At 39.6% G+C, this 27,572-nt stretch overlaps 1 protein-coding gene across 1 annotated transcript in view; it reads left to right on the top strand.

Annotated features, from left to right (window-relative positions):
• Nucleotides 1–27,572, top strand: part of ANO2 (anoctamin 2) — a 187,613-nt gene that overhangs the window by 103,388 nt on the left and 56,653 nt on the right. Inside the window, exon 14 of the mRNA XM_019292734.3 lies at nt 3,431–3,514. Within this exon, the coding sequence (XP_019148279.3) occupies nt 3,431–3,514 (84 nt within the window). The remainder of the gene's footprint in view (nt 1–3,430; nt 3,515–27,572) is intronic.

The following is a 27,572-nucleotide window of genomic DNA, read 5'->3' as shown; positions in this document are numbered from 1 at the left end:
GTAGCTACGATATTTTGTCTTGTCTCAAATCTTTCCTTTCATGCTCTCTGCATCCTCAAGTTTCCTGTGCCAATGAGATTTTTAGTTTGGATTATTTTCTCCAGATGCATTATCTCACATTTTTCCCATAACTATTCTAATTTTCCTGTTGGGAAATATTTTCAAATATTCCAAATATTTTTTTTTTTAATTCTTTGTATGCTTTTTATTAACCTCTTTTGGGTTTCATTCCTCTTTCCAGAGAATCTTCCCTGACCTTCATTAATTTCTTACTAACACTAATTATTTAATGATCCTTGGCTAGCCCTGTTCTTCTAAACAATTGCTTTCAACATTACATTTAAGTCCTATGTTTAGGAGGATGAGGGTTTCATTAGGATAGTTGGGGAAGGAATGCTGAAGAACAAATATTATCCCTCAGCTCTTTGAGGAAACTGTTTAGTACCAGTTATTGGTCCACTGAAGGATTACACATGAAGGCACACTTTAAACATGTTTAAAGTTGTAAACAGTAAGAACAAAGTCAGGTGACAATTTCTTTGCTTTCCAAGGAGTTGGTAAAGGTATATGATTACATTTTTTCACTCCCAGACTGTTGATCCAGAGACATGCCACAATGTCCTGGGGCTTCAATACATTTTCCTCTTCTGTTTCTCTCCTACCAGACATATCAACATGCTCTCATTTACTTTTGTTTATTCCTTTTCCATTGTAATGACTTCCTCTGTCCTTTCTAGAATGGAGTTTTCCTTGAGGCTCAAAACTGTTCAATTTTTTATTAGTAGTCTTGATTCCTTGGGATGTTGGGGTGGGCGACTCAAAGGCTGGGTCACTTGGGGTGGTACAAGTTCTTTCCTCCCCTGGGTTCAGAGGGGTTAAATCTGTCCTTATCCAGCACTACCCCACTAGGAACAGGGACCACCTCTAGGCCTTTCTTTGTTCCTCTCCTCCTTTCCAGTGCCTCAGAAGATCCAGGTAGGTAAGCAGGGTTTTCCAGGGATGTGCTCCTTGGAGAATACACAGGATATGGAATCAGGTGCTGTTTACCCTGTTTATCAGGTGCTGTTACTCCAGACCCTTGTCTGGAGTGACAGGGCAAGGGGGAATGGCTTCACAATGACAGAGAGGAGGGTTAGATGGGATATCAGGAAGAAATTGTTCCCTGTGAGGGTGCTGAGGCCCTGGCACAGGTTGCCCAGAGAAGCTGTGGCTGCCCCATGTCTGGAAGGTCAGGTTGGATAGGGCAGCCTGGTCTAGTGGGATGTGTCCCTGCCCATGACAGGGGGTTGGAATGAGATGATCTTAAAGGTTCTTTCCAACCCAGGCCATTCTGTGATTCTACAATTTACACAGTTCCACTTATCAGTAGAGGAGTATTTAAACGGGTTGGATTTGAATTGCATGATGAACCAACATAAATGATGCTATATTCTGCTACAGTTGCCCACAAAATGAAATGGCAGCGTTTGGTTGTTTGGTCCTAGCTTAAGGGAGCTTCAGAATCTGAGACCATATTTCAAAATTTAGTTTTATAGGTACTCTCTCAAAGCACTACCACTGTTCTTGCTCAACAAAAGCAAACAAAACATCTCTCTGTCTGTCTGGCAAATGCATTCCCATAATAGAACCTCCTAGTTTCTTTTAACTAATTTTCTATTATGCTGCTCTAGAACATCTTTAATAACAGTTCCTGTATACTTGCTCGGTAGCTTTTAACACTCCTAAACTCGTGTTCATGCTACATGACTTATTCCAGCTTTTGCTTTAATTTTTCATTTATCAAATTTATTTTGAAAGTGATCTGGACTAAAAAAGATTGTGAACATTTACCAGCACCTCCAAGCTGAGATATAAAACTATTTTTCCTTGGACACGCATCCCAGTAATAGGACAGTCTAAACAGATCCTTGGTGTGAATGACAAACTCTTCCCTACACTTCTCAGCCCCTGCCTCCTGTATCACTGTCATAAGAAATAGAGGGTTTAGTCCTTGATTTCTAATAATTAACCCTTTTGCAACAGAAAATGGCTGGGATCTCTGTTCTGTTCATTCCACATTTCCATCTTGCTTTGGGGAAGCAACTGGGTCATTCCAATTTTTTTTTGTGGAAACCTTCCTTCCCATCAGTGTGCACTGCTGAGCTGCTCTGCTTCTGTTCAGGATATTAAGATGTGGCTGTTCAAGGAATTTGCAGTGGGTTTTTGCCTTTACTTAGGCAAAATGTAAAGTATGCCTTTACTTAGAGCATATGGCTTATTTTTTTGATAACTCCTTTGCTCTGTCAAATCTGGGGCAGTTGCTAAGGTTCTTTTTTGTTTTGTTTTGGTTTTTTTTTGTTTTTTGTTTTAATAAATTCAATGTGTTTGTCATGCATGCTTTGTAGAATTCCATTATCACTTTCTTTCTAAATCAAAGGGAAATTAGGGAGAGATTGGTTCGCATTGTTTATTCTTATCAAACTGGATCATTATCTACAGAGGCTTAATTTGATGGATGGTGGATACACGTGTATGTTTGAGGCAAATCCTGGAGACCACTCTCAGGGAAAATTCCCACTGACCTCAACATGAGTTTTGCCTGAGTAGAAATTTCATGTTTAGGCTCTTTGTTTTCAGAATGGGAATTATCATTTTCTACTCCGGAGCACTCATTTGGTCTCGCAGTACCTTGGCTCACATGGTTTTCAATAAGTGTCTGGCAGCTGTACTGGCAAATTTCCAGCATCCTGGGATTCAGATCTATCCCTACATGGACATTTTGCCTTTGTGAAGTCATCACAACTATTTCTAGCTTATTGTCCTAAGTATGGAACTCTTCCCGTTTTCAGATAAAGAATTGATTCTGAATCACACTCTTTTTACAGCTGAGTGGAATTGTCCCTTCACATCCATGGATGTATGGGTCAGACATCCCTAAGTCTGGATTGTAAAGAAATATTTAGTGCAAAATACTCCTAAAAGGCATATATACAAAATGCATTCCAGGGAGCTCTGTGGTCTGTTCAGTCAAGGGTAAGATGACTTGGCAGATTCAGCAAAGACAGATCAACTACTTTTCCCATCCAGATGTAGGTGTATGAAAGGCAGTTAAAAGGACATTGGAATGTCTTACTAGAAAAACTAAACATAACTTGGCCAAATTTGAACAGAGTACGCACTCAGAGCAAAACTGTCAAAAACAAAAAGTAAGTTAGAGTACAACGTTTTGCTTGGTGTTTATTTTCTTTATTTCACCTTGTTTTCATTCAAATCAGTTTCCAAAAGTTGCTCTGACCTCTGGAGGCTGCCCCTGCTGTCTCAGAAAGCTTTGCTTAGCAAAAGAAAGTGAGAGAGTTGAACCCTCCTGATGGCTTTGTTTGTGATTAAGTGACCAAAACTTTTGGGTTTTTTTCTCTTAGTCATAGCCATGTTTGGTTTTGGTTTTTTTCAGGAGCATCCCAGACCAGAGTATGAGACCAGACTGCTGCAGAAAAAGCTGAAAAATAAAAACATCACAACAGAAAATTCAAATGAGGTAAGATGCAGCTTGCTCTTTTCATTTATGGGGGATTTGTGTTTGTTATGTTGTGATTATATTTTTGTCTGTCTCTCAGAGGTTGCAAGAGGCACTTTTTGGGGCTCTTAATCAGCCTTTTGAGTTGGTTGGTGGTGGTGTGGTGAAATGCAGCCGTGCAGTGCCATTGCAGGGCTTTGAGGTCATGTCTTTCAAAGTAAAGCAATTTGCATAGAAATAGGGTTGACAGGTGGCTCAGGATTTAATCTGTACATTCCTAAGATAATCACCCCAGAATTCTTACAGCAATCACACAGAATGTCAGTACTTTCTGCACAATGAAGAAAGCAGATTTTATTATGGTGATCTCATTTGCAAAGGTAACATTGGTGTCTTTAGTTCTGTCACAGTTACACAGTTGTGAAGTTTTAATGGCATTTCCAGGACAAATGGAAAAATAATTGGTAGATCATTTTCAGATTGAAGTGGGCTCAGGATTTTTACGGCTATTTCAAACTTTTTTGAAGAAACCCTTTTTTATCAGTCTCCTCTTGTAAATTGTTGACTGAGGTCTATTTTCTAAACATTCACAAGTTCTGTGGTCTTGGTCCATTAGGCTTGGTTAACCACTGCTCATTCACAGCATTCCACTTGTGCCAGCAAAGCCAAAGCATTCCAATACCATGTTCAGCTTCCAGGGAGAATAAAACAGTTTAATTTGCTTACAGGTTGAGAATCAGTATCCAAAGTGGAGAATTTTCAAGTTTTCAGGTTTGGTCCAACAAATTTAGCTTGTAGAAGAACTTATTTATCCGTTTCTTCGGCTGACCACCATTGTAAAGTGTTTCCAGGGAATCTTTCATTTCAGTGAGCCTGCCTGTCACCTGTTGTGCTCAACTAAACTCCACAGAAGATCATGGGAAGATTCTCAATTATTTTAGTGGGCTTTTGATCTTGTCCAATAAGCAGAGACCCACAGAGCACTGTGGAGAGTCTTTCCTTACACATTAGACAGCTCTCTTGGCCTTCCAAGTGAGGGATCAAAGACTGTAAAAGTCAGATAAAACAGTTGCTGTTCAGCTTTTTTCTGGCTTAAAGTAAATGAGAACTGGAAACAAGTCAGCCATTGATGCTGTAGAATATTATGATTATCTTGCTTACCTGAGATATAGAAATTATTATAATTTAGACATTAATTTAAGGTAAAACAAAAAGAAACAGAAAAAAAATCAAAACAAAAACTCCCCAAAAAACCAACCAGCCAAAAAAACCCCACATCAAAGCCCAGAAAATAACCCAAGAAGAAATGTTAAGTGAATAGGTGGAAAACTGGAACAATGTAAAGATCCAGCACTACAAAAATAGGAAGAGCTCCTTTCAGACATCAAGAATGAAAAGGCTAACATGGAACACTTTTTTGTCAAATGGCTTTCTGTGCCAATGTGGATGGAAAAAATACTGAATTACTGAATCCTGAATGAGTGTTCCCTAAATTACTGAAAAATATTCCCAGCAACTGAGCAGTTTTCCATCGGTAAACACTCTGCTTACTAATTCTGTCCTGCAAACAGCACATTAGTCTGGGTTTGGAAGGTGTGTTGCTCAGGCCTTTGTATCTCAGTGTCTTATAAGAGCAATAGATGTTGATGTGAGAACTGCAAAAGAGGAAAAAAACCTAAACATAACAGTTCAGGTAAAGAACTGGCCTAACTGTGGAAATGTACCATTACATTTTGCTTTGGGAGACCCTGAAAAGTTATACATTAGAAGTGATGAGTATTTGAGAATGCAATAATTCTTCAGCCTTATTTTTAGAAGTTTCAACCTTTCCTTTTTGCAAGACCATTAGCTCAGAAGATTTTGGGTGGCAGGTTAATATTAAGGCACAGGTTTCTGTGAGGTCTCTGGCTCAGTATTTCTGTCTTGTTGGGTGGAAGCCAGGGTACAGAACTTTGTCATATTACCAGGGCAGATCTAGTGGCTGGACAGGCATCAAAGTAGAGATGTCTCTGTAGTTAAAGATACAATCCTCCTAATTTCTTGCTTTTGTTTGAATACACAGATGTCTGTGAGGTCTCCACCTCTTCATCTCTTGGTTGACAGTCTAATGTCATGGCATAAGTGTCTGTGAAGTTTTCTCCTGAATATTTTTAGCTAACTAGTGTAAATTAAAGGCATATCTTTTTTGGTGTGGCTGGTCAACAACTGTAGTATGCTGTGTTAATATCAAAGGACTGGGTCTGGCACTGCTGCCTAAAACTTCTCATTACTTCTTTAACATGAAGTCAGAAGTCTCCAGTTCAGCAGCTGTGGCTTGTTGGGATAGAAATGATGCCAAAGTTTGGCTATTGTGAGAATACTGGTCTAGAGCTTACTTAAAGGCATATATATCTATAAAATTACTGGCTTGTTTCCAGTATGTTAATTCCTCTGTTCCAGTGAGGAAGTGACTGGTTTTATGGCAAGAATCAGCTTTTATGTGCAAAGCCCTGTGTATGGTGCATTTTTTTTCCTTGCCTTACTCCAACAGGGAGTTCTTTTGAAGCTAATTGGGATATTTTTTGCAATGAAGGGACAGGGGTTTGGTTAGGGGCTGCTTTTGTGATTGCAGAAGAAAGGGGACACCACTTACATCCTCTCTTAAATGATAACTTGGGAATACACATTCAGAGGAAACCAACAGACAGTTTTCCCTCTCTGCTGTTCAAGTCATTAACCTTAATGAGTGTGGAAGATGCCCAGCACCTGTCAGGGCCAGTAAACATATGAGTCACTCTACCCAGGCAGCAAATTCCAAATCAGCCTGATGAGCCTGGCAAGACAAAGGATGACACATCTAATGTATTACTTGCCCAGCGGGGTTTGAGTTCTAGAACACAGCTCTCATACAAAACACCACTTGGTGTGTTTCCACTACTGGAATAAGCAAAGAACAAAATTTCAGCCTCCACCACACTGTGTGGCTCAGGCTGTTTGAATAAATATTTTATTGGTTTTTGGGAGAGTGAGAAAGAAACTGTGAGAGCTTCACAAAAGATTGGTGTGAAGTTACTCTAACAATAACACCCTAAGGTTCTATTATTTCAGGAGAGAATTCATTTCCAGCTAAAGGAGTTGAAACATTTGTGTGAAATGCCTCAGGTTAAGTAGCAAATAGATAAACAAACAGTCCTTATGAATTACAGCAATGATTTTAGAAAATGACTGATTATAAGGGACTTGGGAAATCTGGAATGATATATCTTATAGTCAGTATTACTATTTAATTCTTTATGGTCACATGCTATTTAAAAGGACATGTAGCGACAGCATAAGGGGGAATGACTTCAAACTGACAGAGAGCAAGTTTAGATTAAGTATTAGGATGAAATTCTTCCCCGTGAGGGTGCTGAGGCCCTGGCACAGGTTGCCCAGAGAAGCTGTGGCTGCCCCATCCCTGGCAGTGTCCAAGGCCAGGTTGGATGGGGCTCAGAGCAAGCTGGGATAGTGGAAGGTGTCCCTGCCCATGGCAGTGGAGTTGGAACTGGCTGATCTTTAAAGTCCCTTCCAACCCAAACCATTCTGTGATTCTCTGATAGAAAGGCTTGCAATGTATAACTCCTTGATTCATGTACATCGAAAGGCATTTTTGTCCTTGCAGTAGAGATGAAGGATTGCACACATGTGTATGAATGCACGTTTCTGATAATACATTCATGCAAGCATGGCAGATGCAAGCTTTGTAATGAAGCAATTAATGGTATATTTTGTTGTTCTTTAATGCACTGTAACACTGAAGATGTGGGTAGAAATATTCAATGAATAGGGTGAAGTTACTGTATGTGCAGAATGCTAACTGAAAACGTGGTGGATGTTTGCAATCTTCTGATAAGTTGTTCCTCTCTCTCTGCAGTAGTGGCATCCTCAATGGAATTACACAGAGGTCAGGAAATGAAAATTGGTCTTGTGCCTGAAAACATGCAGATGGGGCTAGATCCAGCTCTCACTGGAGCTGATGGAAAGCCTTCCAGTCATTTCTGTGAGAGATGGATCAGGCCCTGACTCCTTTTCATTAAATGTCCAGCTGATCTGGCAAACATGATTCCACATCATAAATATATATATGTGTGTGTGTGTGTGTTCTTATCTTTCCTATTTGGCAGGAAAGAAAATAACTCATTCTACATATTTCTCAAGGAAAATTCTCTTTATAGAAAAAAATAGGCTTGTCTCTTGGCTTGTGTCCTGACTTGGAGCAAACCCTAGGAATAATAGAATCTGGCATTCTGTCTTTCCTTTAATTCATTTTAAATATGAAAGTGGCAGAATAAATTATTTAAATTGTTAATTCAGCTGGTAATTGAAACAAAAAAGAAATATATCTTTCTGAAGCATGGTTTCAGTTAACAACTGAATTAAAGCAAGCTGGTTTGAAGAGGAAGGTCTCTGGTGTAAAGGATGATACAGATAAATATGAAATAGAATTGTACATTACTAGTACTTTATATATCTATTTTTAAAATTTCAATGTTCCCAAACATGAAACAGTAATTCTTGATAGCAGTTGATTCCTTACCAGTCTTCCATAAGCAAATCTCCCACAAGGACTAAAAACCCTTTCAAATACTGGAGCCCATCTCTTCATTAAACAAGTCCTTGATAAGATTTACTAAAGAAAAAAAAAATCTCATTTTATATATTAGGTGAAACTCTATAGAAGAAACCAAGATAATTGGTCATAAATACCAATTTGAACAATCAGAATTATAGAAGAACTTTAAATATACCCAGAGTTCTTTAACCCCTAATATTTTAGCATTTATTGAACTGTATTATTAGTATGATAAACCTATCAATTTGATACAGTATTTCTTAAATTGGCTGGTGTCTTTTTAGCCTCTTTCATTTCTTTACTTTGAGAAATATTTTTCTAAGCATTTGGGATAGTAAGATGAATATGTAATAAATTATTTTTTTTCCTTTTCGACTCCTTTCTTGCATCATTAACTTTTGTAAATAAAAAATTACTGAATGAAAATAAAAGAATGGCTGAAGATGAATGAGAACACTTAAAATTATGATCTTATACAGAGATTTCATCCTCTTTTTTGTACCTATATTTGTTATAATTCTGGTTATTTTAATGTTTATTTGAGTTCTAGGTTACGGGAGTTTCATACTGGAGTATTCATAAGCAGAATTTATGTCTTCAAAAGAGCGTTGAGGTGGTCTTTCAATGCGTTATTTAGATGTGGGGGTTCTTTGATTACAGGGTACATGACATGTATTCAAACCTCCTCACTGTTGCTGTCTTGGAATTTGGTTATCTTTGCATGGAGTAGTGTAAGAAATGCAGCTAAAAATGTTCCACTTGCTCCCCGTTCCTCTGAAAATCTACAGTGGGATTTCCTCATTTGTATCAGACCAATGATCCCAAGGTACGGCCACAGTGCTGTGCTCCTGTGTTTACAGTTATATTCCAGCCAGATTCAGTGGGAAATAGCTCTTCCTACACTCTCAATATGAAGTAATAAAATGCTTGAAAATGTACTATAGTAGAATATTCCAAGTTGGGAAGCCTTTCAGGATTTTATCTAGTCCAAATGACTACCCATGGCGCTCCTGTCCAAAGCTGTCATCTCAAACTGTGTTGCTCAGGATATTACCCAGTCAGGTCATGAAAATCTCCAAGGATGGAGATGGCAATACCTTTCTGGACATGCCCTGTCCTCATTGTGTAAAAGCTTCTCATTATATCCAGCCTGAACTTCTCTGCTTCCAGTTTAAGCCCACTGTCTCTTATACTTCCAGCATTAACCACTGTGAAGAGCCTGGCTCTGTCTTTTGATGAGCTCCTTAACTGTGCTGAGCAAGCCTTGTTCCTCAGTTTCTCTTCCTTGGACAAGTTCTCTGCCCTTGACTCACATAAGTAGTGCCATTTGTTTTTTTTCACTGGAAGGCCCAAAATAATATTTTAGATGCAGGCTAATGAGTGCTGAAAAGCTGAGGTAATCACTTTCCTGAATCCACTCATTGACACAGCCCAGGGTGCTGTTGGACTTTGCTTGCCAGGGCACACTCCTGGCTCTTGTTCATCTTGTTGTCTGCAGACACCAAAGGGCCTTTTCAGCAGAGTCAGTTCTCCTGCAAGGAGTTTTCTGTTTCAAAGGCATTTGTTCTTGATGAAGTTCAGGAGGTTAGTAGAGACCTGTTCCTTCAGTCAGTCCAGGTCCCTCTGGATGGCAGCCATGTACTTAAGCCTACTGACTACCTCTTGATCCCTCCCCCAGCCTGATGTCATCGTGCAGGAGCAAGCGTTCCATCACCTCCTCCAGGTCCTTCTGTAAAGCAGGGCAGCTCTAGAATGACCACAGCAGGACTCCAGCTGTTACAGGTTTCCAGGCAGACTTATTCACTAACATCCTCTGAGCCAGACCATGGAACTCACATTTTGCTGAAGTCAAGGCAAATGGCATGGACAAGTTTCCTCTTGGCCACAGGTCCAGTCGTTTTCCTCACAGAAAGCAGCCAGGTTGGTGCAGATAATGATTCACCTTTGGTGAATCCAGAAAGACTCTTCACAAATACCGACTTCTTATGTGCTCAGAATGGGTTTCTTCACTTTTCAAGAGACCAAAGTGAGACTTACTGTGATTCCTTAATTATTCTTTTGTCCTTTCCGTGAGGATGGATACAAGATTGTTCTTTCTCCTGTTGTCAAGGCCCTTCCCTGATCTCAGTGTCCTTACAGAGATGACAGAGATCAACTTGCAATAACATCAGCCTGTTCCTCTATCTTCCATTCTTCTTTTTCAAAGTTATAAGTAAATGAAATCACTGCTTGTCTTTCCCAAAGGAATATTTTTTGGGGTTTTTGCCTAGACAGCTAAAAGGTGTTTAATTAGGAATACTGAATACTTTTTTATTCAACTGTTGGAGGCTGAACAGTGCAGATGAGAGCAAGGATTTTAAGAAAACGGTGTCTTATGTTTGTGAGATTCTTCCTGCTAAAAAAAAATTATAAAGAAAATAGTGGTCCTTGTCAGAAGAGAGTTTTGAACCTAGAAACAAGAGGAGGCAGGGCTGCTGTTTACTGCTCTTATTTGTGTTACTTATTAAGATTTTGGCTGAAGGAAGCATTCTTTCAAGGGCGGTGCTATAGCTTGTGTTGTTTTAATCATGGAACTCTGACCCAAGCATATGATTAAAGTTAAGCACAGGCTTCAGCGTCCTGGATACGGATACAATTAAATGCTTTTTCTGAATCAAGGCCTAAGCTTCTTATTGACAGCATTCAAGATGATGCAGGTCTCTTTCCTATTAAACAGAGTGGAAAGACTAATTTCTATAGGTTGTATTTATCAGTACTTGAAATTAAGGGGAGTTCTGCCTGGGTAAGTAATAAAGTCCTTAAGTCTGCACTTACTGGCTTGCGTTGTACCCTGTCTAATAACAGGTTAGAGTGCCACAGCAAAGTTTCAGGCTGAAAAATAAATATCCAGAAGCCTGCTGGGTTTTGGTTTAATGCACTAGAAAAACTAGAACGCAAAAAACTGGAGTATTCTCCTTTCCTGTGTGCTGGTGACAAACTCCTGTATATTGGAGTATATTTTTTACCTTCTGTTGAGCACATTTATAGGGTAAATTTCATGCTATTTATCTCCAACAAAAGCCCAGATCTGGGACAAAATTTACAGAAATTGGCTGTGGAAACAACATTCAGTTAAGTTAGTTGCCAAGAATTTTTTATTTGATGCATACTGAAATCCTGTCTGCAATTTTAAAGAAATAAACTGCATTTACATTCAGTTCCTTTGGGCATGCATCCCATGAAGATTGAAATTCCACAAACTCCAACCTTAAAGAGCTAAGGAACGCAGATTGAGCTGCTCAGTTTTTTCAGCTCTTACCACGCTTGATTGAAAAACACTTGCCTGCTGATATGTTGATTTTCATGATTCACTTGATTCAGGGATACAATGGCATTGTTTTTGGAAGCCCCTTCACACTCTGGTATTTCATGTAGTAAATAAACTTGACACCAAGGGGAGCAGAGGGATGGAGCAGCTCTGCTGTGAAGGAAGGCTGAGAGAATTGGGATTGTTGTGCCTGGAGAAGAGAAGGCTTTGGGGTGACCTCAGTGTGGCCTTGCAGTGTCTGAAGGGAGCCCACAGGAAAGATGGAGAGAGACTCTTGGCAAGGGCCTGGAGTGACAGGACAAGGGGGAATGGCTTCACACTGACAGAGGGTGGGTTTAGATTGGATATTAGGAAGAAATTGTTCCCTGTGAGGGTGGTGAGGCCCTGGCACAGGTTGCCCAGAGAAGCTGTGGCTGCCCCATCCCTGGAGGTGCTCCAGGCCAGGTTGGATGGGGCTCTGAGCAGGCTGGGGTAGGAAGGTGTCCCTGTTCATGGCAGGGGGTTGGAACGCAGTGAGATTTAAGGTTCCTTCCAACTCAAACCATCCTGTAATTCTATGGCTGTAATTTGCCCAGATATTTTGTGGAGCCTCCATTTCTAGAGATAAGTAAAGCCTGACTGGTCAGAGGCCTGAGAAACCTGCTCTAAGTCACCCCGTGCTAAGCAGGTTATTGGACTGAGATGATCTCCAGAGGTCCCTTCCAACTCCAGTTGTTGTGCAATTCTTTGAAATGCAGGAAAGAAATCATTCGAACAAGTGCAGACAAATTGGTTTGACCACAATAGGCATATTTTGAAAGAAAATATAATTTGAGCCTTACTAGGAGTACTTGAGCAATGGGACAAAACGTAACTTGGGTTTACTAAAAGGAGATTAATAACCATGCCATCTAAACTTGTGTGTTTGATTAATGATGTAATGGATTCCCTACAGAAGGGAAATGTAGTGTACTTCAGTAAACTCACACTGTATTATTCCACAGGGAGAATATCATGTATTTAATTTAAGTTATTAATCAATATCATTCACAGTGACTGACTAGAAAAGTGTGTATAAGAATTTTCATTTCAAAGAAAAAGAGAAAAATCTGATTTTCAAATGGCTGATTTGGCAATGCAGCTACGGTGCCTTCTACCCACTGCTGTTTGGTCCTTCATGGCCCATCTTTCTCTGCTGTCCTTCATGTCAGGATTTTCCATCATCCAATTTTTTAAAAGGTTTTACAGAGTTGGGAATATCTTCCCTGAAGAAATATGATATATAGAGTGTGGGAAACTTTGCAGGTGATCTGTTCATTTTGTGTGGGTCTAAAGTCTTAGAAAGTACATAAGTTCTGTTCTTGACAAATTTTTGTTTCCCAGTTATATAACAAAATATATTTTTTTCTTGGACATTCCTCCCTCAGGCTTGTTCAATTATGGAAACAAATGCATCATGGCTGGTTCTGCCACTTTGTTCTTCAGGATTTAGAAGGCTCCCATATTAAAAAGCAAAATTTCCACCTACTTTCATTTATTCCAATATATAATTAGTCCCTTTTCCCTCTAAGTGCTAAATCAGGGAATAACCCAGACTTTTAAGGCAATTTTTGCTGGTTAGTTTCTTCTCATGGAAATGAAAATCTAGAGCAGTTTCAGAGAGACAAAAACTGGATCAAAAAAAAAGATGTCAAGCAAGATTCTAACTAGATTTTTAACAGTCTGAAGAAGAAAGAAAGGAGACAATTGCTTCCAGAATTTCTACAATTGGATAGAAAAGTGTACATCTAAAGTATAATTTAAAAATTACATTTGGATTTCTTTTTTTGAAAAAGTGTATTTTCCTAGGTCTGTACGACATGATAAGGGATGGTCTCAGTGGGTTTACACCAGAGCTGGAGCATTGCCAGCCTGACCAATGCTGAGTTAGAAGCAGGGTTCAAATCTAAGGACAGGAAAACATATCATGAGAGAATAAAAACAATCACAGGCTTTTGAGAAGAGGAGTAATAATGAACAATTTACAGAACTTAGGAAACATAAGGCCACAAGCAATGCAGACTGAACTGTTCAAAACCCGTAGCTGAGTAAGTGGGGAAGAGTGAAAAAAATTTGCTGGAGATGCCCCATCCCTGGAAATGCTCAAGGCCAGGTTGGATGGGGCTTTGAGCTACCTGGTCTGGCGGGAGGTGTCCCTGCCCATGGCAGGTGGGTTGGAATGATGATCTTCAAGGTCGCTCCCAACCCAAAGCCTTCCATGATTCTAGGATCCTGCTGTCACTCTCTTGAGTGTATCTGTTGTATCTGAGTTTTGGGGAACTCATTGCAGGAAAACAAAGGTAATGGGATGTGGTGTTTGAATGCATTTGATTTGCATGTTCAGTTGTACTGCCTGCAGTGTTAGTCGGACTGATGAGTCACTTCCATTTGTGTAAATATTTTGGTTTTTGGAAGCAGCATTTATGGCATCCTGGAAGAAATCTGAGACAGAAGGACCTTAGGTGGTCAAATTGTTAGAGGTACACAGCTCTTCTAACTTATATTCTCTTCAAGGTATGCCCAAAAGTATATGAGGCATTAGCAGAGCTCTTCACCTTCATGCTTCTTAGATGTTCAGCAGAGAAACCAGGACTGGGAGAAGCTCCTGGCTGTTGGTAAAGAGAATTATCATCCTTCATATGATACCTAATGGCAAGATCAGTTTGAATGGGAAATGGGTCAGTCAGCTGCATTCAGAAGGGTTTGGAAGGGAAAATTACCATATTGAAGTTAGGAAACTGTTTTAAATCCTTGCATGGCTTTTGGTGAAAGTAGAGAAAGTAGACATTTCAGGCAAGCAAAATAAAATCCAGCCAGACAAAAGAAACTTCAACAAGGAACCCTAGCAAGGCTACACTGAAAATCTGGAGAGTTCCAAATTTACGGAAAGCAGGTTTTTCCACTTTTCCCATTTTGTTCCTGGAGCTTTGTTCAGAGACAGAGACATTCTGCATGAGCTCAAGCTGAATGTGAAACAGCCCTTAGGAATGGCCCAATGCATTAATTTAGCAATGAAACTCACTAAAGATTATGCGCTATTTCAGCTGAAAAATAATTGGGGTCCATACCACATACCACAGTATTTCCCTGCCAAGCCAGACAAGTGTGTTGGCTGCAGTTTTATTAGGAAGAGAAACCTTGACTCACTACCAGATGCCACTGTGCTGATGCTGGTGGAGAACAGGTATTCAGCACAGGTGGCTTCGGAGGTGGCACATTCCTCCTGCAGTCTCTGTGTTTGGCCTGCTCTCAGGGAGGGATGCTGCTCACTGATTCACAGGCTTGAAGTATAAAACTAATTACAGTGCCTAAATGAGGGCTGGGGGATAAACTGAATTACATTCATTTTAATTTTATATATGGCTATGGTTTCAAAAGAACTTAAGCATCTTTGTGAATAAAGGTGAACAAAGAGCAAAGGCTTATGCATGCCTTCATAAATACAGACAGGATTGGGAAAGACATAGTCTGATGCTTTGAAAAGGGAAAGGATACAGAAATAATGTTATTCCAGGCACTTATTGCACAATGATTGCTTTGTCACAACATGACAATATTAAGTGGGAAAAGAATTGCATTGACCACTTACTGTCTGTAATAAAACAGTAGCCAGTAATACTAATTTTCATCTAATATTATTCAAGTTACAACATTTTACATTTTTATTTAACTTTATTTATTGGATTGTTGCTATTGTTGTTCACCTTGTTAACTTTCTTTTTTTTTACCTGTTAAGGCAAAAGTACCTCTGGTTCTTTTATGTCCCTCTTTGTCTAAGTCTCAAACAAGGACATCATACACTGAAGTGTCTACAATTGACAATAACTGGCTATGTCAGTTGCAGGAAATCTCTTAAAACAACAAGTTGATAAAGTTGGACCACGTAGTTGTGAGTTGTTTCAGCTAAAATTAAATTAAATTGTAGGCTAATAATTAAATTAAATTGTAGGCTAATGTTCCTTCAGGCTATAGCTGAGGTTTTTAATTTTAGTAACAATACTGAGAAATTTAGGAAGCTTCTTTTCAAAACTAGTGAATCTGATATGATCAGGGTCTAAATGCACTCAAGGCTTCAGTTTTCTTGACATTCAGCTTATAAAAACACACTGAAAGCACTCATATAGAAGGATTTAATATGGATTAATGAACAAGATCACTGAGCTCATGTAGTGATAATTTCCTTTATGGAGGATTTTAAAAGCAATCAGAATGCTAAAATGCACTGGATCAAAAAAGATTGTTCAGCAAAGAAAACTATACCTTGGGAGAAAGAATGAGAGCAGGAGTAAGCAATAAATGTTAAAAGTCCAGTTTGAACTAAATTTTGCAAAGGAAATTTTTTTAAAAGTGAAAAAAAAAAGAGCAAAAACCAAACTAAAGAATCCCAAAGAAACTGCAGGTGCACGTACACAGAGAAGGAAAAAGGAATGGAGAAGTGTGGGCACTGTTCCGTAGGACTGGTTTTAAAGGTAATCTAGTTATGGCATTGAAACTAATCAGAGCTGTAGGATGATATAGGTTAGGCAAGATCTCTGGAAACCGTCCAGTCCACTCCCCTGATCAAAGCAAGGCCAGCTGTGGAACAGTTTGCTTTAAGGCCTTGTTCACTCACATTTTTGCAGTTCCCAAGGATGGAGATTTCCAGCCTTTCTGAGGAATGTGCTGCAATGTCGGCCTGACCTCATTGTGAGGAGCTTGTGTGGTGTCTGATACTTAACTGGAATTGCCCCTGTTGCAACTTGTGTTTGCTGCTTCTCAACTCATCAGTCTGCACTTCCAAAAGGATTCTGGCTCTTGTCTTCGCTACACCCTCCTTCTAGACAGTTTTCTACATCAATTACATCTTCAGCCTCTGTTTTTTAAGGCTGAACAAGTCCATTTCTTTAAGCCTTTCCTTCTAGGTAGAGCTATATCCCCACAACCATCCTGATGGCTCTATGCTTAACTTGGCCCTGTATAAATATAGAAATGTCTTTCTTTCACTTTTCAAGGCCTTTAGATGCAGTCTCAGAAGAGCTAAATACAGTCCCCAAACCCAGGCTGTTAATGAATGTTTTAAACTTTATTTGTCTGAGTATCAGCCTTTGAAGTACAACAAGCTGTCATCCCAAGCAGGGATGTTGTGCTTTGAAATGTGCCATATGTATCTGAAAGAGTTATGCTGGTAATGTTCAATGTATAGGTCTGTGGTTGACAGAATTAAAAGGTCTTGCATTGAAACAAAGCAGTTGAAACAAAGACCAGCAAGAAAAAATTAGTTGACTCCATTAACAACCCAAAATTCAAGATGATTAGGAAGCATGGTATGTGTTTTTGCTGTTTAATATCATAGAGGAAAATTCAAAACAGGAAGAAATACATTTACCACTTGAGGGAAGTACTGTACCAGCAAATGTGATAAGAAAGATCCTACTCTTAGAAACTGGAGTATCACAATATTGCCGTGGTTTTCACAACCTGCCTAATAACAAGATTGAAAGTTGCTCGAAAGTTCTACAGCCAATTAACATTATCTTTTTATTATTAAATCAGCCACAGCTTGTAGATTTAATTGCCCCATTTTCATTTCTAGGGCTTGTACTTCATACTGACAGACGGCAATGCACACACTAAGTTTTATGTGGTGAGGAGGAAAGTGTTTTATAGGGAATGTAAAAAGCTCTTATGGAATGGAGAGGTATTCCTTAATTGGGTTGTATATCATCAGGGTTTTAATACATTTGATTAAGGGCCTGATTATGCAATTCCTTTCTCCAGAGCCCTCACTGAAGTCAAAGGGAGAGCTACAAATGGAAAGCTTGCAAGACAAAGTCCTGTCATGAGAGAGCATTAAGGAAAGCTTTATCCTGGAAAGCAGACTCATAGCACCTGTATTTACCACAGCATTAAAATTAGATATTTGTAAAGAGTTTTCAGCATCTCAAACCCATCGTTATCCATATATTAGAAGTTACTGGCTTTGCCTTAATTCTTCAATAGAATTTACTTCGTGGCCAAAGTCCATCAAAGTGGAGGGTTGTTGATTTGTTTCACCTGACTTAGAGACAGGCTGTTAGAGATGGTGATTGTACAGCTGGTAGAACCTTTGGAGGTTTTGATCCAAAAAAAGGGCTATGAACAAAGAATATTAAAACTTGAAGTTTTTCATAAGCTTTAGCATGTACACAATTTTACCACCAGTACTAATCTTGCTAACTGGGACCAGTCACAGCAGTAAAATTAACAGGATATAGAAGGAGTAAGATCTGTGAGTCATAAGGATTGTGTCAAGACTTGAGAGCTTCGTGTAATTTACTGAGACAGTTGATTTTTGAAGAGGAAAACGGCACAATCAATATGCATTTGATTTCAAGTGTATTGATTCCAGATTTTCCTTTAAAAGTTAGTTAAGTAAGCTTTTTACTCAATGGCCTTCCTTTATAGGACTGTTTATGAGAATGTGGAGCTTTTCAGAAGAAGAAGGGTAGAAATAATTCTCCTTATTAATATTGTATGTCTATATTCTAAAAGATTTTATGTGAAAAGTAAGTTGGCAGTGAATTATCTTGAAGTGCATAATTAGTTTTTTCTGTGCATGAACATTAAGGAGCAAGTTGATAAGGATCATCTTCCATTTAGATCACAGTATGAGCACTAATAGAAGACAAGGAATGCCTGATATATGAGCCTTGCTTTCCATTTCTGTTCAGAAATCTCCTTTAGGTGATTGTACACTTGTAAAGGTTAGGCAGTGTTAATACAAGGGTTTGTAGCATTGATGTTTTCTCACTGAATGGCTGCATATTCCAGGCTTAAAAACTATGTCAGGGCCTCAGATATTTAAAGTAATCTGGGTTTATACTGAATTCTAAGGATGAATATTTAAACCTGCATTTAGTATTCAGTAAAGCAGAATATATGGCTTTACAGGATATAAAAATAGTACTGATGGGTGTTTACTCTTTTCTGAAACACCCAATGTCTCTTTTTTGTATCTCAATGAAGAACAAATGCCATACCTTTATGGGCTCCTTGGAATCTGGCTTGCATATTTGTATGCTGCAAAAGTCAGTTTTATCTCATAATAACCACACAAATAAAAATATGAATGTTTTCTTCTTAGTTGTGGCCTTCCAGTACCTGAAGGGAACCCTCAAGAATGATGGAGAGAGGCTCTTGACAAAGGCCTGGAATGACAGGACAAGGGGTAATGGGTATTTGGATATTAGGATAAAATTCTTCCTTGTGAGGGTGATAAGACACTGGAATAGGTTGCCCAGAGGAGCTGTGGCATGTGTAAGCTGCAGCTGGGGCTTCTGTATTTTAAGTCTTCTCAGATGTGCCTATCTTCTTAAAAAAAGCCCTTGTTTTTCCCATGTACCCTGCTGGCTTCCATTATAAATATTGATGATACACAGGGGACGTAAGCAGTGCTGATCTTCCCCTTGTTATTGGAGGCAGAGGAGAAGGACTGATGTCCTTCTGCCTACACAGAATTCTTTTTTGGGCTGTAGAAACTTGTTCAGCTTGGTGAGTCTGAAGTCTGCACAAGCTTGTAATTTGTAATGGTGACCTGCAATAGTTGCTCCACGACTCTGCTGCTAAGATTTGGCCAGCACACCTCTCCTTAGTCAGATTTTCCTTAGAAAGAGGTAATTACTTTTTCTGTGTTACACTGCTGCCACTAATGATTGGTAAATAGAAATAAACCTCTTTTTCTTGCATGTAACTGTGGGGAAATCTTGTGTAGCACAAGTGATCAGTCTCTGCTTTCGGGAAGGTGATAAGGCCCTTACAGTTTAATGAAGGACTGTTACTGTGTTGTGGGCTGGAAGAGAAGGGCAAATGTGTGGAAAAATTTGGAATGTTGGGGCTGAAACTGTCTAAGATGCTCCCAGTAAGGCAGGGATCTGTAGGATATAGCACAGTGCCGTTTGATTATGTGGAACTGCAGAGCTGTTCCCATGTCCTCCACGAGCAGTGAACACAGGAATTTCACTGAGCAGCACCACTGGAGAACACTTGCTTGGTAGATTTGTACCTGTTCATATGTTCCTGTCTGTTTGGGAGATGTCTGATAATAACTTTTTGGATTTGTTTATAATTTAAAGAAGAAGGACTTGGGGAGGCAGTAGCCATAGGAGTCATTAAACTTAGAATGAGAAGTGGAGATTTATGTAATAACTGTAGCAGAAGAAAGGACAAGAAGAATTTGGCTTAGAGGTAGGGGTGATGAAAGGAAGATTGAAAGACAAGGTATAAATGGGCCAAAATATGACAAATCTGTACACGGGTGCAACTTCAAGATGTTGCTTTCAGAAACAGCAGTGTGCTTTCACACAGCTCTAATTTCCTGGTGTTGTGAATTTAACAGCAGAAAAATTGTGATGAAAATAGGAGGAATTTCATTCATGACTTAATCTGCCTCTTGCTTTCTGTAAGTAAGAAGTTTTCATTTAATATTGGGGGAAACATTTCCTTTAATCTCCTTTAAGTCTTTGGATGATTTCGGTGTGAACTGAGACTCAGGTGACAAGTATTCAAGACTGTTTTGCACAACCTCATGCCAGGTAGCTGGAGTAAACTTACCATGTCAGAAGGAATATAGAGAGATCCTGTTTTTTAGCTACTGATTTGTTTCCCTGAGGTCAAGACCATTCCTGTTGTAGCAGGCCTACATGTGCTGGTCTGAATGTCAATGCTGCCTCCAGATCCCTGCTTCTGGCAAATGGAGTTTGTATTTTACACATACTCCAGCACATATTTAGTATGTTTCTGCCTAAGTATTTTGTCTTTAGCCTCACTCTGCTTGTCAAAACTGTGATCACTTCACCACAAAGTTCTGTGCTGAACATAAACTCCATCAGGAATGAAGGCTGGAATTATGTGAGGAATATACTGGCTTTCCTGAACTTGCAAGCTCCTATCAGCATAGATAATATAGGTGCATGCAAACTGGAATTGTCCCAATAATTCTAATGGTCCCAGCCTGTTCTTGACTTATATGAGCCACCACTTCTGAACAAGACCTTGATCTCTACAATGTAAATCTGGAGTAATTCACAAGGTCTAACTGAGGCTGAACAAGGCCAAGTGTTGGGTCCTGCCCTTGGGTCACAACAACCCCCTGCAGCAGTTTTCGTTATCAAACCTCTAAACAAAACTTAAAACCCATGATTCTGAATTTCCAGAGGCTTTTTATGCATGCTAGAGAGAACTTTGAATTGTGATCCCTTGCTAGTAGAATATTATAATAGCTTGTATTAAACATTTTTGTTTGTTTCTTAATTAAACTGCTACTGCCTGTATTAACTATTTCACTGATAAAAATCCAGTCAAGCAAGTCATGCAGTTACCAGTCCAAAGCTCCACAAAAGATGTTCCTGATCCACATGGTGCATTTTAATGATACATTTTATGTTTGTGTCCAACTAGCAGGCATTTGCCAAATTAGATACATCTATAATTCTCTATTCAGGGACAAGACTGTCATACATAATCCTGGAAAATTAGAAAACAGTGTCACTTTAATAACTGTTTCTCAATGCATTAAATTAATGTAGAAGGAGATGTCTATGAGATTGAAATATTTGATTTGAATCTGTACTAATTGATCCTTTAGTGCATTTTTCTAGCTCATTTTTGTGCTTATTTTGTGTGTGGGCTGTTCTTTTCTAGTGTTCTTACAAAGTGAGCAAATATGTTTGGTTACTGGTACTTAGACTGAGAACTGTAGCCTCACTATCTGAGTTTGTGGCAACCCCTTGTGGTTTTTTGTACCAGGACCTGTTTTTTAATAAATGTGGCCCTTGCTCTATACAGTCACATTAATTCCAGGCAATACATACTTCAATAGACACTAGCATATGTCCACATTTCTGGAATGTATTGAATCAGTGTCACAAGATATGATCTGTGACTGACAGGTTTTTCTTATATTCACCAACAGTAACTACATCTATTATTAAATCATGTTCTTCATTGCAAGGGAGGATCCAGTGTTTTATGAGGAGCTTTATTTCTGCTGATCTTTTTTGCATAGGAAAGTTTCATATTTCTGCTGTTTTTCTCCTGCTAATTGCTTTATGTGGCTGCAGCATTAGACTGGATGCTTAGATCTCCATAGGGCACCTGGACCTGGATCTGAACTGTGGGACCAGGAGATTTCCAGTACCATTAAGCAGCTCCTTGCAGTGACTGCTGCACTGAGATGTTTCTGTTTTAGGTAACTGTTTTGATGGTCCATGCCTGTTATCCCAGAGGGTCTTGCCCTGCCTCTTACCACATGGCAACATTCCTGGGGAAGAATCATGGTTTCTTTCTCCTAATTTATAATCAATGGAACAGAAATTCAAGGGTCAGAAAGAGGTTTTGCCTTTAGAAGGAAATAGAGAAACACCCAATCTGTCAGCATAAAAATATACATACTTGAGGTCTAGAGATTTATTTTTTTCCAAGCAGGATAAAACAGTTTTAAACAAAAAACAAAACCCTTCCTTCGTTCTAATTATGATTATATATCTTCACTTTCACTACTGCTTTCAGACACTCAAGAAGCACAGACCAACTCTTAACTCCATATTCAGCAGCGTTCAGCTCCAGTTTCAGCTCTTAGCCAAACCAAATTTGTGATAAGTCGGAATAACTGAAATTTCCTCCCAAGCCCTCATGTGTTTGAAAACTAAATGAAATTCTTAAATCAAATATTTTGGCATGAAAACGCCACAAACCCCCCTCATCCCCCCCCTCCCCCCCCCAATAATTTTCTATTCTCATTTGGTATCCACAAAGAAAATGTAAACCAATTTTAGGTGCTTTCCTTAGACTAGTTGGCTCTTGCAGTCACAAAGATAAGGATTTTGAAAGCAGTTTTTGGCAAAATGTAAGAAAGATAGGGAAAAGAGAGAATGCATGGCCCAGGTTTTTTTCAGCATGAAAGAAACATTAGAGAATAATTTTAATTTCTTCTGTGCTACTTCCCTTTATTAAAGTAGAAAGGGTGAACATATTTAGAACAAATTCAGGTGTATTTAGAAGCATGGTATTGACCTTTGGCACACATGTGGAAAAGTGTTGGAGGTCTTTTCCCACTGTCCATAGTTCAGGGGAGTATGTGGTTATCTGGGTATTGAACTTCAAGTCTAAGGAGCTAAAGTTCCATCAGTCTGTGAGTTAACTTCTGCTTTGCCCAAGTTTGTGAATGCAGGCTGAGAGAAAGAAGCTGGAATGAAAATTTCACTGCTCTACAGCTCTGATTTGAGGTGACAGCTGTATTTCCTTCACCTGTATTCCTAAAGCACAAGGGACCTCCAAGTCTCCCAGCAGTTCATCTCATTGGTGGCCACCTCCTTAGGTCAGGCTCAGTCTTTCCTCAAGAAGCCTTTTAAAAGTGTCATCTGAAACACACACACAAAATCAAGTTGAAATGTAGTAACACCAGTACAGCAATGAAACACACTCACAAAATGAGCTTTCTGTTCCAGACCTTGGGTTGAAAGGAAGAACTCCAGTGACCTGGCTCTGTTCCCAGGACTCTGTAAAGTCATAGCCCAGGTTCAAGTCTTAAAGGAAGAGAGGAGTGTATTGGACATGACAGCACTAAGTCACCTGTACCATTCCTGTGACCCACACGTTGTTAAAGATGTTGTGGTGGAATGGGCTGCTGGGTCAGCAGCAACATGAGACCCAAAGCATATTCTAATCTTTCCGTGAACATTCAACATCTTCAAAATCCACCAATAAATTCCCAGTTCTATGAAGTTTTATTATGTACCTCAGAACGTCTAATACTTTTCAAAAACCCTGTTTCTTGAAGTCATGTGAATAGCTAAGAAGCATCATGTTATTTTATTAAATTATTTTTAGATAACACAGAATCATAGAATGGCCTGGGTTGGAAGGGACCTTAAAGATCAACCAGTTCCAATGTCCCTGTCAAGGGCAGGGACACCTTCCACCAGTCCAGCTTGCTCAGAGCCCCATCCAGCCTGGCCTTGAACACTTCCAGGGCTGGGGCAGCAGCATCTTCTCTGGGCAGGGGGGTTGGACTGGATGATTTCCAGAGGTTCCCTCCTGCCCTAAGGATGCTGTGAGTCTGTGATCTCAAAGGTGGCTGCCTGGCACTTGCTTCATTCTCCTTCAATTTCTTTGTCATGCTCATGTTTTTATGAGGCCACACACCTCTTATCCCTGTCTATCCCTTCTCACCTTTTCCTCAGGATGTGGTGCTGCTGTGAGAACTGTGCCTGAGCACTTTGTGTGTTTCTTTGCTAAAGCAAACACTTCTGCATGGGTGTTAACCAGCCCAAGACTCTGGCTCGTGCCCTAGGACTCAGCTTTTACACAGTTCTGTGTGGAAGAAGCAGAAACAAATGTAGTACAGTTGAGAAATGGGACGATTAGGCAGATTGATGTGCAACTAGCTGATACTGTAAAAATTATTATTACTATTAAAATTAACATTTTGCTGACTCTACACCTTTCCTATGTCAAGCATTAGACATAGGGTACATTTCTTTATTAATACAAGTGTTACCAAACCATGAAGCACGGCCTGAAGCTTTGCTTCAGCTGAGGTATGACATCATAGTTCACAGCACTCTTTTCCAAAGGTCAGGAAATGTATCAATTACTGTGATGCATAGGAGATCTGCAGCAGAGGTTCTCCAGAGGGTTAATTGTTACTTTAGGCTGCAGATTTTGCAAACTCTGAAAACAGAAAAAATAAAAATTAAAGCCCTGCTTTCAGATGAGTGGTATTATTCCATGGCTATCTGTCTATATAGCAGGGAACCTCCTGTGTGGGGGGAATCCAAGAGGAGTTCAAATCTCACAGGCAGTAGCAGAACAGGATCTGATACCAAGGATGCAAGAAACTGAAAGAACCAGCCAGAGGACTTGCCATGCCTTTGTGCTTTTCTGGATTGTAACACATGGGGAGGAATATGATGGAGCAACACGATGGAGTTTTCTGCATATCCGCTTATAAAACAGCATGGTGTATTCCTGCAGGTAAAGGATTTGAGTGGAAATTAAACCAGCTTTATCTTAGGTGAGCTACTGAATGTTCAGGACTCTCTGAGCTCAATTCAACTTGCATTAACAGATTGACTGCTAAATTATTAAGCTGTGCATGAAGCAGCTACAAATATAAAACAACTGGAGTTAAATGCCGGAGTTCTCTCAAAACAGGGCTATAGGTTGGAATTTAATTGTAATGACAGGCCCATCCCTGGAAGTGCTCAAGGCCAGGTTGGACGGGGCTCTGAGCAACCTGGGATAGCAGAAGGTATCCCTGCCTATAGTAGGAGGTTGGAACTGGCTGATCTTTAAGGTCCCTTCCAACCCAAACCATTCTATGATTCTATGGCTCCTCTAATTTGACAAGATGTTTCTTATTAATATAGTTATTATAAAACCATAATTCTTCGTGTTTTATTACTATTGCATGAAGTAGACTTTCTGCTGGTTTTCTCCCAAGCTTCCCTATACAAATATGGACAATACACTGTGGTGGTGCAGAGATTACTTTTCTATTCAGATAAAAGTTAAAAAAGATTTTCTGATAAAATATGTCTCTATTTGCAAATGCTGAATTTTTGCTCAGTATGTTTTCCCCATACATTGAAACTCCCCTCCACTAAAATAGTTTGCCGCTGTTATTTTTTTAGTAGAAGATGTTTTGATTTTAATAAAATATCTCAGTTCAATTTTTATAGAGTGAGGAGTTTCCAACTGTTGTTTTTAAATTACTTCTTATTTCAAAATGGAATTTATGTTAGAGGGGTTTTAAAAATAGAGGAAATCAAACCAAAATATTATAAGTTGTTGACGTAAAACATTTGGTTCACAGTAATTAAAAACATTTTTGAAAACAAACACTTTAGCTTTCCATCCTAATTTGGGACATATCTCCCTCCTTCTGTTTTTTCCTTTTTGTGAAATGCAATGAAACTTTCATCAGAGAGGAAAAAAAAAAATCATTTATTGCCCTTCTTATCTTGCTGAAATGCCTATGAAAACTAACTTTTCATTGCCACCTGTTCATGACAGACCTATTGACTCTTTTTTTTAGATTGAGAAGGACTCTTTGGTCCATTTTCTTCATTATACTGATACTTATGATCTCACAGGTTACAGAAGGATAAAAGGAACAGATTTGCTACCATCAGTAAGAGTCACTCTAACAGACATTTTGAAAATAAACAGAATATTTTACAGAACTCTATGCCAAAATACTATCTCCATCAAGGAGACATTCCAGTCAAAGATGAAAGTTTGAACAGGGAGCAGGTGAAAAACATAAACATGTGAAGAGAAGCAGTGAGACCAAAATAGGAGCAGAATTTCAGTGTATTGTAGTGGAACCAGGGATTCTGTGGTTCTCTGGGTAGAACTGGAAGACTGCACAAAAGAGGGAGCAAAGACAGAGACTTTTGCCAAGAGAAAGAATGGCCAATGTCTTCAAATGAAATAGGATTTCATATGAATGAGTTCTGTGCTGGAGATTCTTTAAGGTGAAGCCCCATATGGTGTATGGAGAAATCAGAATCACAGGACAGCCTGGGTAGGAAGGGACTTTAAACCTCACCTCGTTCTGGCCCCCTGCAGGGACACCTTCCACTATCCCAGGGTGCTCAGAGCCCCATCCAGCCTGGCCTTGGACACTGCCAGGGATGGGGCAGCCACAGCTTCTCTGGGCAGCCTGTGCCAGGGCCTCCCCACCCTCACAGGCAACAATTTCTTCCCAATATCCATTCTAAACCTGCTCTCTGTCAGTGTGAAGCCATTGCCCCTATTCCTGTCACTCCAGGCCCTTGTCAAGAGTCTCTCTCCATCTTTCTTGTGGGCTCTCTTCAGGTACTGGAAGGTCACAATGAGGTCACCCCAAATCCTTCTCTTCTCCAGGCTGAACAATCCCAATTCCCTCAGCCTTTCCTCCCAGCAGAGCTGCTCCATCCCTCTGCTCCCCTTGGTGTCCCTGCTCTGGACTGGCTCCAGCAGGTCCATGTGGGATTCTAGAAGAGGAATGCTAAGAGAGGAATGATGTAGACAAAATCATCCATAGATTTTCCGTGGGGCACCAATGGACAGATGCCTGTTCCTCACTCCAGAGAAGATTTCTGGTGGGAAGCAGCACAAAGAAAGTATCTGTCTTGCTGAAGAATAAGGCAAGAATGGAAAAATGTGCACTCCAGAAGTTCTGTGACAAAGGGGCCTTATGATGTCCGGGTTATTTCTAGAGAAGATGAAATTCACAAGGCTAGAAATTGTGACAGAGCTTCTTTTGTGGTCATTGGGGAAATATCCCACCCACTCCTTGTCTCCAGAGGACATTCTGGATTCAAAGGCTGGCAATCCATACAGAATAGCCTCTCTGAACAGCTTGTTTTCATGAAAAAAAGCCACCTGGCATCCGTGGGGGTACTGGCAATGGGATAATTCAGGAAAAGAGAAACAGGTGGATGTGGGGGGTTTTTGTGAAGTTTCTCTGAAGAGCATCTCCCTTAGATATGACAGGTTCCATGTCATGGGATAGTAGTAAAGAAAATAGGAGCTGAAATTCCTTGGTGGACCTTTGAAGGCCCCAAAGTGCAATGCTGGAAATTTGGACTTGGGAATTTGGAGTGTTTAAGTGTACTGACCTGTCAAGTCTCATTTGAACCTGCTAGTGTTGCATCACTTCCAGATCTTTGTAAACCAGATCTCAGGGTTCAGCTGACCAAGCACACACAGGCCATGCCTGGCAGGACTATCACAGTGTTAGTTTTCACCTCCTTCAAAATACAGAGCAAATAGTTCATTTCTTGAGCAAATAAGCAAACTGTTTTCTTTTGGCCGTTCCTCCTGGCTGCCTGATGAAGCTCATCTGTGGGGAAATAAGTATTAGACATAAATCCCAATAGAAAAAACACACATCTTTTCTTAATAACATTGCACATTTAGTTGAATTATTTAAAAGATTCCAGATGGTTAATCTGTTGCTAATATGTTCAGTCTTATTTGGACATAAATGAAATTTCTTTGTCTCTGAAGGAATGATTCCATCTTATTATTCCCATGAATAGATAATCATAGTTCTGTTATAATCCTATAGGTTGTTGGGCACTTCTACAGACATGAGAACTGATGCATTTTAGGCAATGGGAGATGCAGGAGCTGATGTCTGAGACATCAGACATTTC

The sequence above is a fragment of the Corvus cornix genome, chromosome 1A (genome assembly GCF_000738735.6).
Source record: "Corvus cornix cornix isolate S_Up_H32 chromosome 1A, ASM73873v5, whole genome shotgun sequence".
Taxonomy (NCBI): domain Eukaryota; kingdom Metazoa; phylum Chordata; class Aves; order Passeriformes; family Corvidae; genus Corvus; species Corvus cornix.
This window is presented reverse-complemented; position numbering and strand designations above follow the sequence as displayed.